Source organism: Chelonia mydas, chromosome 15 (assembly GCF_015237465.2).
Source record: "Chelonia mydas isolate rCheMyd1 chromosome 15, rCheMyd1.pri.v2, whole genome shotgun sequence".
NCBI lineage: Eukaryota > Metazoa > Chordata > Testudines > Cheloniidae > Chelonia > Chelonia mydas.
The window spans coordinates 20,207,685-20,223,885 of record NC_057856.1 but is presented as its reverse complement, the minus strand read 5'-3'; the positions used below and the strand labels follow the sequence as shown (position 1 = coordinate 20,223,885).

Sequence of the window (16,201 nt, the reverse complement as noted above, 5' to 3'; positions counted from 1 at the left end):
ATGACGAATCTGCTGCTTACCGGAAGCCAGACATTTGTTTACCCCGCCTGTGACCGGAAGCGGAACGGCCACCATTTTGTCTCGGGCGATGGCGACCGCGGCGTTGTGGGGGTGGGGGGTTTAGTGGCCGGGCTGACTCGCTTCGTTCGCTGTTAGCGCGCTCCCGGCCTTCCCCTCGCACCCTCCCGTGATGTTCGGAGGCGCTGGCGGGCCGCGCCGGACTGTGGAGGAGGCAGGGCCGCCGCCGCTGATGTTGTTGTCCGGCGGGGGCGCGGCCCCGGGACCCCCCGGAGGAGGCGGTGGGGGCAGCCGCGTGGAGCTGCTGGTGTTCGGCTATGCCTGCAAGCTGTTCCGGGACGACGAGAAGGCCCAGTACCAGGAGCAGGGCCGGCACCTCATCCCCTGGATGGGAGACCCCAAGATCATGATCGATAGGTCGGTGCAACCCAACCCCCAGCCTTTGCTGCGAGATCTCCTGTGATAGCCTCTTTCTGCTCCTCCCCCAGTGCTGCGGGGTGTGTGGGGGCCTCCCTCTGGCAGGAGGAGTGGGGGAGTGCTTCGTCTCTGGCAGCGTTAAGGGAGGCCCTTCTCCCTGGCAGTGGGTTTGGGTGTCCCCGTGGCGATGTTGGGGAACCCTTTCCTCTGGCAGGGAGTATTGGGGTTTCCCTCTCTGGCAGGATTAGGAGTCTCTCCCCTTCCTCTGGCAGATGGTATTTATTGGGGTCCCCTCCCCCTGTCAGGGTGGGTGTATGTGGGGAGGGGTGGGGATAATCTGCTCCTTTTCAAATCAAACCCCAAGCAGCTTCTCACCTCAAAAGAAGGGGGGCTCTTGCTATAAGGGAATGCTAAATTAGAAACTTAAATCGTGGGGTCCATAAGCAAGACGGGGGGGGGAGGTTATTTGCACAGAGAGGGAAATTAGGCTGAGTTGAATTCCTCCATTTAATTTAGACCATAAAGTGCCGATGGGATCCCCTAAAAAGTAGTTCCTGGCCTGATTGCTCCCTTGTTATGCCATGAGTTGTGGCAGTTAGGCCACTTAGCTTTCCTTCCCAGGAGTTTCAGACTTCTAACCTCAATTAGGAGTTGCTTTTTTGGTTGTTTTTGTGGTTGGTAGCAGCTCACAGTCTGAGGGATTAACAGGATCTGGCTATTTGATTTTTTTTCCTCTGGTCTCTGCAGTAGATTCAGCAACTCAGGATCAGATGGAGGAATATATTAGTTCAAAACCTGCTTTTCAGTGGCTCTTGTGCGGGGGGGGAGGAATGGAGAATCAGGTCGGGAGTATTTTGTGGGGGCTTGAAAAGCGCAGTGCTTTAAGCAGTTGTGGTTGGACCGGAAGACTCAAATGGGAAAACCTGAAGGGCTTTGGTTTGAAAAGGATCACATCACATACTGTAGGCATTTGCTCCCTCAATTCCCACTTCATTAGGCCTCTTTCAGTGGTTACATGTGGTTTCCAGGTCCTAGGTTCGCAACCATATCTACTTTATTGGAATAAATATTCATTGAAGGGAGGTGGTGGGAACCCCATTATGTGAGACTGGACTGGGCAGAAAAGATTCACAGATGCCTTGTTTGGAGTAGTTAACAGGTCTTTCCCATTTATGATTTCACTAATTGAAATCAAACACCTAAATTGGAAAACAGATCAGAAATTAATTAGTGTATAGTTGTACGTTATTGTTGATATGGAAGTTTAAACTTAGTGATGGGGCCTGTCATCTAATGGTAGTTTATTTTTGTGATGAGAAATTTCATTAGCCAGTTCTGTGGTGTAAATTAAGGTCGTTGTGGTTTCATACAGTAATGGCCTGAGATAGAACAGCTGCAGCAATTGTTGGGAGCAAACTCTAAGTATGTGCATGTATGTATACATAACATTTAAAACCAATAACAATCTACATTTGTAAGTTAAGGAGGTTTGCATTTATGAACAAAAGTTAGAATCAGATGAAACATTATGCACTAACCTTATCAGCTCCTTTGGAAATTCAGATTTTTATCCCCAACAGCATGAAATCTTTTCCCCCAGTTGAAGAAAGCCTATTACTGTGGGAAGACTGGGGCAGAAATTTGCCTGTGGATAAACACTTTTGATTAACAAGACCAACATATCTCAATAACATTTTCTATTAGTTATATGTACTTTCTTTGTTTTTGATTTAGCAAGATGGCTCAGTCAAGAATTGTGTGTGTGAGGACTAACCAGCGGAGTGAAGTTTACTATCTCTTTATTATCTATTGGTTTCTAATATTGACACATAAAGGAGAAATATGTCAAACGTTATCTTAATGCGGCACTTTTTTGCACACAAAACCATTTCTGCTTAGGAGATGAAATCACATCGTTGGTTATTGGTGCCATTTTTATGGTGAACCTCCTTAAATTGCATGTATATGTTACTGTTCCTATGTATGTTTGTCTCTCTATCACATAACCCAGAACTTATTTCCTCAGCCAAATGGCTAGGGGTCGAGCCTAGCCATGATTTTACCTCCAATGGACGCAAGTTTCTTTGGTGAAGATCTCTCCTGAGAGTTCGGGACTAGCAGAAAGAAGCGAGAAAATTTCGACCGTTTGGTTCTTACGGATAGGTATTTATGTATTCGGGTTTGTGTGAATGTAAGCTATTTGACTTTCCAGAAAAAGTATTTTGCAAGTGACATTGAATGGTTGGTTGAACCATATACGGTAAGAACTATTAAGGAAATGGATCCCATTTAAACTATTAAAGGATACTTTTGCCTTTAATTGTACTCTTTATTATTCTGTTAGAGAGGAATTTAGACTATTAAAATATTTCATTTTGATAGTTGGTGTGAAGTGAGTAGCAAAATTAAATGTAACTTCTAAAGTGAGGCATGTTTTAACATATTAGTGTTTTTTTCATTTTAATGGGTAAGTATTTTTAAGTAGTCACACAAACCCAAACCCTAAGTTTTCTGCATTGACCAGCTTTTTCATCTTGCAGGTATGATGGACGTGGTCACCTCCATGACCTCTCCGAATATGATGCTGAATATTCCACATGGAACAGAGATTATCAATTGTCTGAAGAGGAGGCTAGAATAGATGCTCTCTGTGATGAAGAGAGGTATTTAGCCTTGCATACGGACTTGCTTGAGGAGGAGGCGAGGCAAGGTATTGCTCAAGGAAACTTTCCTGAGTTAGAACACATTTAATTAAATTTAAATAATTAAAACATTAAATTTACTCCCACTCATTTTATACTCATTCTTTCTGATATTATCTTGACAGTACCCAGTGGATTCGAAAAACAGGAGTCTTTGCCTGTCTGAGAGGACCTCAGGATAGTTTATATATAGATCCACACAGAAATTGCCCAGATTTTGAGGGCAGACTGGGATTTGAAAAAACAAAACACCCCCCACCATCCTTTTAACTGTTCTTCTTTAACAGTATTGTATAACTGAACGTTCTTGCATTTTCCTTAATTATATTAGACTGTATAACCACTAAAATCTTTATCTCAGCAGGAGGAAATGGTCAACAAAAGGCACATGCATTCTGCTATCTTTGGTTTTCACAAACTTGCTGGCAAAAGTTACTATGCCTAAAGTGTGAAGAACACAATTTTTATCTAAAAGTTAGGTTGAAAACAATGGTACAGTTCTGGGGGGGGTTGGGGTTTTTTTTTTTTTTTTTTTTTTTTAGAAATAGTGTAGCTTAATTATATTCCATAGTAGTAATTAGAATTTTCATTTTTCTTCAAGAGGAAGAATATAAGAGACTGAGTGAAGCTTTAGCAGAAGATGGTACCTATAACGCCGTGGGATTCAGTTATGGCAGTGATTATTATGATCCTTCAGAACCCACGGAGGAGGAAGAGCAGCAGGCCTCCAGAGAAAGAGGTGAGGAATCAGAATAAACATTGGGGATTGGTAGGGAAAGGTAAAAGCACCTTCACTTACCCTTACTACTTTTACAGTTGCAAGTTGTGAATCCATACTTCACTACAATGTACATGTCATAATTTGAGGGCTTTTTTTAAAAGTTGGTAACGTCTCAGCAAAGCTCTTATAGGAGATGCTTCAGTGAGTTCTCATCTTAAAAAGATTATTTTTTTCAAAATATTACTTTTCCCACTTTACTGCAAAATATTATAATTAAAACCATAATTGTCAAGATAAGGAAACAATAAATTTGATACATTATCTTTGTTTTTTTAATTGTGTTCTTATTCACAAAATTCAGTAATGCACAATGGGTCTCCCAATTACTGTAATAATGTGGGCTATAGTTGTCATCGTTTGGCATTCATTTTCTCATGTTATGATGGTAGTTTAGGGAAGATAGTTGTGTCATGTTGGAATGTCATTGAGCCCTCAATGACCCCCTTAATTGGCAAGGGTTTCATATGAAAGCTGGAAGAATGTTTCACTGTTTTAAAAACACGTCAACTGAATTAAATGCAAAATGGTTATGTAAACTAAACATAAAATGATGTTGAAGGGCTACATTCAGTTTGAAAATCATATTTTTCTGAAAAGTTTGTACATGATTGTTACAGCTAAGAACTAGAATTCAAGAAATTAGAAAAAAATCTTATTTTAGTTTTTTATGCAGTTTGTTTATAATCAGTAGGAGGAAACTGACTAACTGAAAAGACCCCTAGAAACATAAATAGGGCAGCTGAAAAACCCTCCTACAATTGTATTTGAAGAATTTTGAAAAATTAAGATGTATAATTTGTAGTCTATTAATAAATGTGTTTTAAAATTTGTCAGCCTAAATTTTTTTTAAGTTGTTTTTCTTTAAAGTGCCATTACAGGAGCCTGTAACAGGCATACACCATAAAATTCAGAGTTATAGTCTTTTATTTCATTTTCAATGAAAATACTTTGCACTTATAACAAAATCCACTGTGTGCTTTAAAAATATTGCTGTATTGAGTGTCTCAACACTTCTGATTTTTACCATCATCTGTTGGGGCATCTATGAATGTAACTACATTACTTAGCAATTTGAAAAATGATTTCTTATTGCAGCGTGTGAGAGAGTCTGGTGTTCTGAGACCCAGGCAATAGAAAGGGATGATAGAATTAATCAGGGCTGAAGAAAGAGCTCTTGATCTGTAAATTTCCTGTCATTTGTCTGTTTATACTTTGGTCTGTAATGTTTTTTAAAGTTTCCCCTATTAAATCCTTTTTGCAGATCCCTGTAGAAGGTTGTGTATGTTCTTACACTTGACTGGGGCTGAACTCTCAATCCAGGGCAGTGTCACTGAAGGGTCTGCCCGCCCCTTATTTTCTAATATAAATTTTTCTTCTGTTTTTCAAGGCAGAGGCTGCAAGAGCTTTCTCTCACTCTTCTGCCTATTTAGCACTAGTTTTTAATCACTATGAGACAAGTGGGCTATCAGCTATCTAAGGAAATAGCATCAAAATTTGTGTATATGTAAAAAGTAGCTTCAAGTAAGGCTCTTTTCCAAGGGCACCTTTACTTTTTCTCAGTGTGAGCACTTTGTAGTGATACCGTGACTTGATGAAAACATGTATGCCTAAGTCTCTTGAAAAATCCAAGGTGATCAAGAGCAAGTTTGAGGTTCATCTGCATCCTCTGCCTCACATGGGGGAACTGTGCACAGCCTAGTGAGGTGAACAGCAACTACTTAAGCTCATTATCTGAGAATCTATGGAGATCTGTTACACATGCTCAAATAATGAGTGGGATTCTAGGTAAAAGATGTATCCGTGCAACTGATCATGTTGCAACCTGAAAAATAAGATTATGCTAAACAAACACTTGCTGCTTTGATCTATTTGTGATCCCAAAAAGAAACTCGAAATAAAAGGCAAAGCATATATTACCCAACCAATTTGAGAGAAGAATATTTGATTTGCTGTCATTTCTGTATCGGAAAGCTTATTAGGGCTGCAGCGGGGGTAGTGAACCCATCAGTAGTGAATCAGCAGGCAGACCCAGGAAGCGTTTATAGTCCCCAAAGGCAAACTTTCCAGCTACCTAAACTGGGTACAGCTATTGCTTCTCTGTCTGAAGGTATTGTAATCCTTTCAAACTTGGATTTCTTTTTGAAAGAACAGGCTGAAGAAAGTGTCAGTACTTTGAAACATCATCTGCAGATGATGCAGTGATGTTAAGTTGCCATACACTTGAAATAGACTTCATGTCCTGATGTGATAGAGCAGTTCAGACACAAAGGGTCACTCACATAAGATTACCCTAGCAAGTAGATGTAGACTAAGTAAAATTTTCTGCAAAGGCTTATGACATCAGTCACAGGATGCACACGTGGAATGCAGATACCTTAAACTTAGCTGACACCATTAGCAGTTTTGAGGCTAAGTAACTTTTCAGTGAGAACCATTACAAAGCATATGGAGAAGCAGATATTCAGAAAATGCAGAATCTTAACATGTCACCAAGATAGACAACAGTGGAGGAGAAAAATACTGGCACAGAAGAGTCCTATTTTGTAAGGTTTCTCAACCCAGTCAACAACAAGACAGCCACAAGTTGGGTGGAACAGAGCCAGAAAGATGCACAGCTTGGCTGTTTGTGCACTGAGGCTAGGATTTAGGCCTTAAATCAGAGATTTGTATAGATTTAGAATGTTTCAGCACTGCAATTAACACCTTATTCATGTTTGAAAGTTTTTGTTCACAACTATTAGGACCCTTTCCATTTGCCAGGGAACGTTTCTTACGCATGATGATATAATCCTGCTTTCTCATTCCAGTAACTTTAATAAAACATGCCCAGTACAGTAGAAGGGCGAGGCTGACAGTTAAATGGGAAGAAAAACATCTGTTGTCCCCCAGTGCCTATACACATCTGAGGGAAATATAACGTGCTGACTGAGCTGGTCCACCATGCTGCAAGGGAAATGGAACCTCAATGGTATTTAGCCAGCCAGTGGTTCTGTGGGAAAAACCCTTGGTAGAATTATGTCAGAAGAGAGTTCAGAAACGAAGAAGTTCATTGGAAGGAAAATACATGGAAACCAAAATTAGCCAAACAGAAATTCCAGCTTTGTGTGTCTACTCATTCTGGAGAGAAACCATGATGAAGCAACTGATGATACCACTGGTACCTCACTGGCCAAGAAAACTCAAGACCTTTCTAGATATTCAAACTCTTAGTGGCAAAGATTGTTCAGTGCAAGATCCAATACTTTATTAGAACTCCGTCTTTCTCAAGTAGGCAGCGCAGTTTTTGAGAGAGTCGGACAAAGTATAAGGTCATTTTAATCACTGAAAAAGATGTTATCTTGACGACCAGGAAAATCTGTAATGGAAGCATCAAGAAGGATTTGGATTTTTAAAAAAAAATATTTTTGAATATTTATATATAGAAAGGCAGAAATCTAGATGCCACCAAAGTCACATTACCAGTCATTTTGAAGTTCTTACAGATTCACAGTTGTACTCAATGTAAGTTCTGTCAGTCACGGCAGGCTATCTCTTGCAGGTTTCTTTTACTCAGCAGGACCACCAAAGTTAACCAAGTGTCCCCTTGTGAATCAAGTAGAACCTTTTGAGGTAGAAATAAGATATGCTTCTTTGGAGCGTAACTTGCTTTTCAGTACTCTGATATCACATCAGTTTGCGCCCATCATTTCCATTCATTTTCCATGTTGTTGCCTTTCTGATCAATGTAACTCGGCACAGAGACTAGCTGAGCTATTGTAGCTGTATTGAATGTAAGTGCTGCACAGAGACAATTTTGAAGGTGTGTGCAGACCAGAGTTTCACAGAAGGTGGATAAGGAATTCATTTCCTCTTAGAAAATACTCATCCTTTTTGCCAGTGTTCAGAAAAATGAAAATTCCTGGCTTAGCCTGCGACTTCCTTCCTGATGTTCAGTGTATCTGAAATCTTCAGCTGTTGTCTTTTCTTTCTCTCTTTCTCTGTAGATGCAGGGAGGAACACTTCCTATTCTGTTAAGTAGATCTGAATGCCTCTTGGGAAAAAAAGGCAAAAGGTTAGACTCTCCTTAGGAATTAGGACATATTCTTCAAGTTTAGGGGTCATTTTAGGGTCTGAAAAGGCCTCAGCAATTTGATTAAATCTGTAAAGAAGCCACATGATTATCGGTTCACTTCTGAGCAGCATTATGAGATCTATCTCTGGCTATGTCTCCACTGCAGAGTTCACTCAGCTCAAGTGACAAAATACAACATTACAAAATAACAGTGGCTGCACAGAGTGATTATGTTAGCAGCTGTCGAGTTTTACTAACTTGACTTGTAGCCTGCACCCCATGACAAGCCAGCCAACTTGTCATAAAACCGCTACTGGTGCAAATTAATTTGGCCGCTTTCTGCAGGTGCATTATATTGGTCTTTAATTACATGTTCACATGCTGTCTTTTCCACAGTACCCCTGCATAGGGTGGACCTGCTCTGGGGATGTATCTACATAGGTCATCAGCAGGCCTGGAATCTAATTTCAAGTCCCTTCTCAAAAGTGTGAGGGCACCAGAACATTCAAAAGAAAAGGTTGCCAGATGTTTTTAACATGGGTAAAACAATGTGTTTTTCCCTAGCCTTATTCCCAGAAATGGCTGAACCATTTTGCCTGAATTAAAAAAAACAAACAGCCTGAGCCTGTATCAAAAATTTCAGCCCAAATGGTTAGTTTTGCAAAGTTATGAATAACTGAAAACAAGGTCTTATAATGGGAAATGTCAGACAATCTCAATAGGTCTTGCTGCCAGCTCCGCTTATAATATTAAATTCTGAAGGTTTTTTTATCAGTTCACTAGCCAGTTTCCTTCTGTGCCTCTCTGTAGCTAGCTGCATTGCTAGCTACAATATTTTCATTTAGTTGATGGCAAATGGGCTTAAGCCCAAGAAAGTAAAAGTTCTTTTCCTCACATAAGGACTATTTGCTACTCTCACACATTCTGAGATATTTTTTTGAGGTTAAATAGACCTGCATTAAAATTCACATTCCTGCAAATTCAATTTTAACCAGTGTTGGAATTAGTCTTTAGTCTGGAATGTTCTTTTGTTAAGTAATCATTGGAGTTTTGGAATTAGCCATCTGTTGGGAAGATGAAGGGGTGTTTCTGCTGACACTGCCCTGATTGACAGTTCTGCTTCAGTTGCCTCTGTGTAGCATGAAGAATACTAATGAATTCTAGGATTGCAAGTGCCTCAAAATAGAGGTTTTGAATGGACATGCTATTTCAGTCATAGCTGTAGCATTGCTGTTGTTGGGCTAGATTGAAAACTTTGTTTTTTACTAAAGGGGTGCAATATCCATAGGAATTGCCATGCTGATTCAGAAATGAGGTCCATCTAGTCCAGTATTCCGTCTCTGACAATGGCCAGTGTCATATGCTTTAAAGCAGCAGCTCTCAAACTTTATTGGTTCACATATCACCTTAAAGTGAATGGATGGAACTTGAAGTTCATTACCATAGTACATGTACTGCAGTTAGGGAATCCTTGCTCTAGAGCAAGGATTGGCAACCTTTGACATGCGGCCCACCAGGGTAAGCCCCCTGGCGGGCCGGGCCAGTTTGTTTACCTGCCATGTCCGCAGGTTCGGCCGATCACGGCTCCCACTGGCCTGGCGGGCTGCGTGCCAAAGGTTGCCGTTCCCTGCTCTAGGGGGAGGTGCAAGAACCCTGCAGTCAGCAGGTGGGACATAATCACACTACATTAGATTTGATCCTGATGTATAATAGAGATTTGCTGAAGCCCCATAGTGATTTAAGATAATACGGGAAAGTATATTAAACTGTTATGGATAACAAGAATGTGTAGAGTCATAAAATATCCAGTGCTTCTTTTAATCTTACTAAGTTCTTGTGGTGACAATCAGTTCCACAGTCACGTTGTTTGGAGAAAGTGTTTCCTTTTAGCAGTTTTGAATTTGCTACCTTTTAATTTTATTGAATGTCCCCTTGTTTTGTATTATGAGACAAAGTTAACGCAGAAGCTCCTCATCTGCTTTCTCTGTTCAGTTCATTATTTTGTACGCTTCTATCCTGCCTCCTTTTATCTTTTTTCTATGGGATTTATTTACCTATCTTTTCATTGTTACTTCATATGATCACTGAATCATTCTTGTAGCCCTTCTCTGAATCCCAATCCTTTACTTTTAAAGCAGCACATCCAAATACAACCTCAGTGCACATTCTGAATAACTCCTAGTATTTTAATATCACGCCACTTTGAATTTTATTTTACTTTCAATTACTATAGATAGTTTTCAAGTATCTCAAGGGAGCCCAGCTTTAACCGAGGAACTGTAGTTTAGCATTGATCATGTTGACTCTGTGTCATTGGAAAATGTTTTACTTCACTATTTTAAAAAACACTTAAGCTCCACTCCAGCTTTCCTAAATATTATTTCTAGCATGCTTCGTTCTCCTTTTCTCTCCATAATACCAGTAAATTGATGTTTAATATAGATAAAGACTTAAAATCCACTTTTTCCTCATGGTGTACACTTTTGTCTTTGTAGTTGAGTGTAGACAAATTACTCTAATTTCATTTAGTGTATAATTGAGCTTGTTCAGAACTGAACTTTTTTTCCAGTTCATCATGACAACAATTGATGAGGACGTTTTAGTGTAAGGAACAAACAGAAATCTCTGTCTTGCTTGGTAGAAAAGCTGTGCCTGGTTAAAGCTGTTGATCTGACTTACTCTTAAACTGTATTTCTTCTAATGGAAAAAACATCAGAGAGCTATTACATTCTCTTACTCAGTGTTCAAGTTTTTTTTTTTTTTTTTTAAAGTCTTTAAAAAGCCCTCTTTACTAGTGGTATGATTTCTGTCAAAAAGAAAACAACAACACTTCCCTTCCTCCCCTGCCAGAATTCTTCTTAAGTTGAAATACCTTTAAAATTTTATAATGTTAGAGTACATTGCATCAGATCTTGTACTGCGCTTTCAGAGTCAGTACCACTGAAGGGAAATGGATGTTCTTAAGGCAGTTCATTAAAATGGAATTCTGACAGTGAAATCACTTGTTTAAATGTACCTTGCACGAAATGCTTTTGTAGAAACAGACGGAGGTAGCAAAGTAGATTTTCTAGTAAGGCTTGATTATACTTGGAAAAGGGCTGACAGTTGTTACAGCAGATGAAAAGATCTATCTTCTGTAATTTGCTGTATTTTATCATGCTATGAATTTTCAACAGAATGGTGCAGTTAAGATTTCCCTTAATGTTGACCTGTGAATTGTAAACATGCCATATTTACAAGTCAGTGTGGAGCAGAAATTAGTTATTGGATTTGGACTATAAACACCAGTGTAACCTGTTAATGTGAACTTTAGCAATCACTTTAAAGAAAGCAATTGTAATCTAGTTCTCTTTTGGAAAAATACATAACATGCTCATTACTTTAAAAAGCCAGTTAATCACAATTACAAATTTACAACTCTGCTAGTGTCCAGATGTAGCCTAAACTTATTTAGTATAACTTTGCTTCCACTTTCAGGATCTTGTTTTTCTTATGTGGAACATTTGACCTAAAATCCCCTATACCCTTCCACTCTTTTTTTTTTTTTTTTTAAACTGTAATTTATTTTGGGTTTTTTGGTAATTGCCCGTTCTGAACTATGGATGCCAAATAAAGCAAATGGTTTATAGGTCACGAACCTGTAACAGACTTAGACCCCGATCCTGCTGACTTTCCACACAAATAATAAAGTAGTTGTCAAAGCCATCATATCTGCATCGCATCAAACATGTCTTCCCAAGAGGCCTGAACAAAGTGGACTTTGGGGGCCTCCTCTGAAGGAGGGTTCTTATTTTCACAGAAGTTTTATACTTTCCTATTCTGGCTTTTCCCCCGCCCCTACTTTCTTTATTTCCACGATAAAGTAATCTATTTTTATTTGGATTAAAGTTTATATCAGAGGGTTATTTTATTCAGAATGAAATACCTCAACAGTTTAATTTCTGGATTTTTTTTGATGTATATCTAGTACAGTAAATGATGGATTGCCGTGTGCTGCAGGATAGTATGGAGGAGCAACACTTGCTTCAATTCTAAAGGTTACTAAATAGAATAGCATTGTAATGTTGCAGTCATGCTCTTCTTTGTACTTTTATTTCTTAAAGGAAGTTAATTTTCAAAAATGGTATTATACATAAAATAATCAAATGGACAAAACATTTATTAAATATACAGTAAAAATAAATATTTCCTGTATTGTTGCTTCCTTTTTTATATTTGTGCAAAATAAAGTTTGTATAATGTAAATCTATTAAATATCTACAGTTTTATTCCAAAACTCGATATGAAATGAAAGGAGCGGAAGGGAAAGAGACCATTACAATTCTCATCCCTCTCTGAATTGTAAAAGATTAAATATCTTTTCTTGAATCTTCCACTTAAAGTATGTTCCGCTAGAGGGAAATGTTACCAGTGTGGCCTACAACTGTTTGAAATCAGATCAGCATGTCTCCATGCATCTTTCTCTAATGTCTGAAACTGTGTAGCATTAACATGCCCTAGTAGAGGAGAACTGTTGCTTTTTTATATATATCTGCTTTGTTTATCTCTTCATATTAGCAGTATTGCACATCATTTTTCATAGGTCACTGAAGCTAAACACCAATAATAAAATATTGAACCTCACTGTGCTGGTTGAACTGCCTGGAAGTACAAAAATAGAATGCTGTGCATGTTGTCCATTTTCTCATTCAGTCTTTCTCACTGTTTACATTCTCTAGTTTGTCAAGGTGAGAGTGGATTCAGTCATGTGTTGAAGCTATTAAGTCTAAACTAGTAAAGTGGAGCCTACTAAAATAACTACTAGTTAAAATACAAATTTTCTGTGCAAACAGTAACTACATTTTAATAAAGTAAATATTTAGTAGAGGGCAAACGTTTTTAGTCACATATACTTATATTATTCCACATAATGGAAAGCAATAGAAACTCGCCTTTGTGTGTAATACAAACAAACAAAAAACGAACACTTTTTTTCACATTCATGCTTGTCCTGATCCTGCAATGCATTGCATATGGGTGGACACCTGTGCCCACACTGAGCCTTACTGAAGTTAGTGAGACTACTCATGTGAGTAATTTGCACATATGAATAAATGTTAGTGGCATTGGGAACGTAGGAGCTCTACAACTTGCCTAGTTGCAGAAAGGAACATCTCTATCCACTGCATTGAAAAATTGCCCCTTAATTTTGGAAGAGAAAAGCTTATTTAAAAAAATAGACATGACATAAAGTAGTTCAAGATATAATGGAAGTTGTCTGCAATATCAGACTTGTTTGTTCACTACTGGGTCAGGGGTTGATGATTTGTCAGATATTGGACCTTTAATAAGCCATTGGTACAATATCCTACAAATCAAGCACTGGTCCAGTGCTGAATATAAGCAAGTTCCATATTGCAGAGAAAAGCAAGATAGTAATTAGTATAACTTGATTCTTAAGGTCCAGTGCCTTTAGAAACCCTTCATGGTGAGTAGTGCAAATACTTTCAGCACTTGTCCTGGCCCAGCAGTTAGAGAATTCTGATTCCTTGAACCACAGATCCTATCAGTATTCTTTATTTAAAATTTTAATACATATTTTGTATCTCTCATTTTTTTTGACTAGTTCTGTACTGTAGCATTTCACTTTGTCATTTACTGTAGAAGCAGCTCAGGCAGAAAATGTTGAAGAAAATGAAGAACCTTTCATTGCTCCCTTGGGACTGAGCGTACCTCCTGATGTAGAACTGGTATGTGTGTATATTTAATATTGCCCTTATTGCTATAAACTCTCATAGCCATTCATAGGTTTTAACTGCATTTTTCCATTGTCTTTGAGTTAAAATCTATCCAGCTATTTTAAAATTAGTGGGTTAATTTCAACTGACAAAGGTGGTAAAGAATTAGAATTGTCATATTTTACTTGCTCCATTGAAAAGGGTATAATTTTTAGTGTAATGTGCTTTTAGCATCACTTACAGTATTGATTAAAGTACTCTGGAAGAAAACGTAATTTTTTTTGTAGTGTTTATTTTTAAAATTCCAAAACGCATCAGCCAACAAACTAGGTTATGTGCCGATAAAATGATAAACTTTTGCAAATTCTTTGAAATAAAAGCATAAAGAACCACATTAATATAATTTTTATCTGTCTTTTCATTTGGAACAAAGACAAAACCTTGAGCAAAAGTATATTAAAGTTCAACTTTTTACAAAAAAGAGGGAAAAAATTAAAAATAGGGGTGCACTAAGTAAGCAAACAGCAACTATAGCCATGTTAGAGAGGACTTTTGTGAAAGAGTGATGAAAAATTACTAAAGTCTAAGAAATATATCCCCTTATTTTGGGAATATCAGAACCACAGAAGTTTTCGTTTCATTCCATGCTGTCACCACAATCCATGCAATGTAATTTTTGAACTCGATACAATTTACGTATTTTCTATAAAAACGTAGGCTCAATCAACTCTTCCTTCTTCACGGAAGTTTGATTTCACTGAAGTGAGGTACCATTGATGCTTGACTACATTTGTGAATGTTTGGAATTCAGTATGTTTCACGTTTTATATAAACAGACACAGGGATTCTTTATCATAAAGTATTATAGAATGTTTTGAAAATGTTTCTGTGGACTTGCCTCATCTCAGAGGCAACAGATTACTTAGCAATTTGCTGATGAGCTCTTAATTGGCAAAAATTACGAGAACTCTGAGTAAACACTGTATTACTAGTGCAGTAAATACTGGAACACACAGTATACCGTAGCTTTGTCTTCATTAGGTATTCATTGAGGGATTTCATCCTGTTTAATGTTGGTATCATGTGGTACATATCAGAGCTATTCATTTAACAGATCTTATATCCTTGTTTTACAATTTTGAATTTTTTGTTTTATTGATTTCTTGTTTTTTCCAAAGGTTTCTGTGAAATGTTTGTGTAATGAAACTATCGTAGACGTATAAGAGTGCGCCATAAATATACTCCTTCAATGCACTTGTCTTTGCAGTAGGGTTTCTTTGTTATAAATGTTGGAGGTTGAGTTGCTGTCAATGGTAGAACCCTATTCAATTGTATTTTCCCATTGGTACATTAAGAATAAATCCAGATGAACCATTCTGATCACAGGAATCTCTTTATTCTGGGCTCTCCATTTCTCTCCCCTCTCATTATCTTCTTTTCCTCACCTGGTAGACTGCAGTTGTGATACTGCTCTTTGCATTTATGAGGGCATACAGATGGCTGATGGTGTGCCTCCAAGGACCTTCTAGAAGTTGCTAGGGTCCTCTGTTAAGTTTGTGACATGCGCCAAGTGTCATCAGTCCATTTATCAAAAAATCCAAAGTTGCTATCCAAAATGCAAGTTTTCTGTTTTTGACAGAGTTATTGTCAATCCCAAACCCCATTTTTAAAAATACATTTTGTTTTATAGGCCAGTAGTACTAATAATCTCAGTTATAAGTTTCCCTGTCAGCATAGGAGTAATTGATTGGCATATATTTTTCAGGAGCTTGTTATGAAAGGGATACCATTAATTTTAAATCTAGTGTATTTGAAGAAAGAGTTAAAAATAGTTTCAGATACATCCTCTGCCTTTTGAGTTCTCCTGCTGATATTTATGGTTTCAGTCATATTTTCCTTTTCTGTTTCTCTCCCCTGTTGCTGCTCAAAAGGGTCACCAGAGACCAACTGATTGATTAAATGATTACATTGTGAAACTGGCTGTGCACAAAGTCTGTCAGATACACAAGTAAAGAAACTGATACTGTAGAGAGAACTTCTTTGCTAACTTTTAATTATAATAACCTCAGGTGTTACTTGGAACGGTTGGGGAGGGAAAAATTAGAAAAAAGTGTGATTATTTTTCAAGTTAATATTTTAATAAAGACTTCAGTAGAAATAAACTTGCCAAAATAAAGGTCCTTTGTGTTTACATCACCTTCAAACAAAAATATTTTTCCACATTTAAACAAATGGCACCAATCTTAATATGGTTGCCTTAGCTGTTTTGAAATGGAATCTTGCTATGCTCTACTCAGACTTCTGTATCTGTCAGTGCAAAAAATGTAAAAACATAGAATGAACCATTGTGGCATCTAGTTCTTCTTGGGTATCACTTATTTTAATTGTAGAAATTCATCATGTGCAGTTAAGAAAAAATAGACTGAGCTGAGTAGCGAATTAAATAAAGACAGTGAGCAGTACTGTTTATGAAGCATTTCAATTCTTAAATTATGTTCTTGTTCTCCAGATGGTT

General features: G+C 37.9%; 1 protein-coding gene across 14 annotated transcripts in view; it reads left to right on the top strand.

Annotated features, from left to right (window-relative positions):
* The first annotated feature begins 11 nt into the window (after positions 1 to 11).
* LOC102931209 (splicing factor SWAP) overlaps positions 12 to 16,201 on the top strand; it is a 96,330-nt gene continuing 80,140 nt past the window's right edge. For 7 of the 14 annotated variants that reach the window (XR_005222360.2, XM_037878619.2, XM_037878617.2 and 4 more), the window contains exons 1-4: positions 51 to 435; positions 2,976 to 3,145; positions 3,739 to 3,876; positions 13,613 to 13,698. Coding sequence is in view for 13 of the 14 variants with exons in the window: in XM_037878619.2 (XP_037734547.1) it covers positions 191 to 435; positions 2,976 to 3,145; positions 3,739 to 3,876; positions 13,613 to 13,698 (639 nt within the window). In the remaining variant the exon portion in view is untranslated. Of the gene's footprint in view, positions 3,146 to 3,738; positions 3,877 to 13,612; positions 13,699 to 16,201 lie in introns of all 14 variants that reach the window. The other 7 variants (XM_037878620.2, XM_037878618.2, XM_043529866.1 and 4 more) reach the window with 5 other exon arrangements.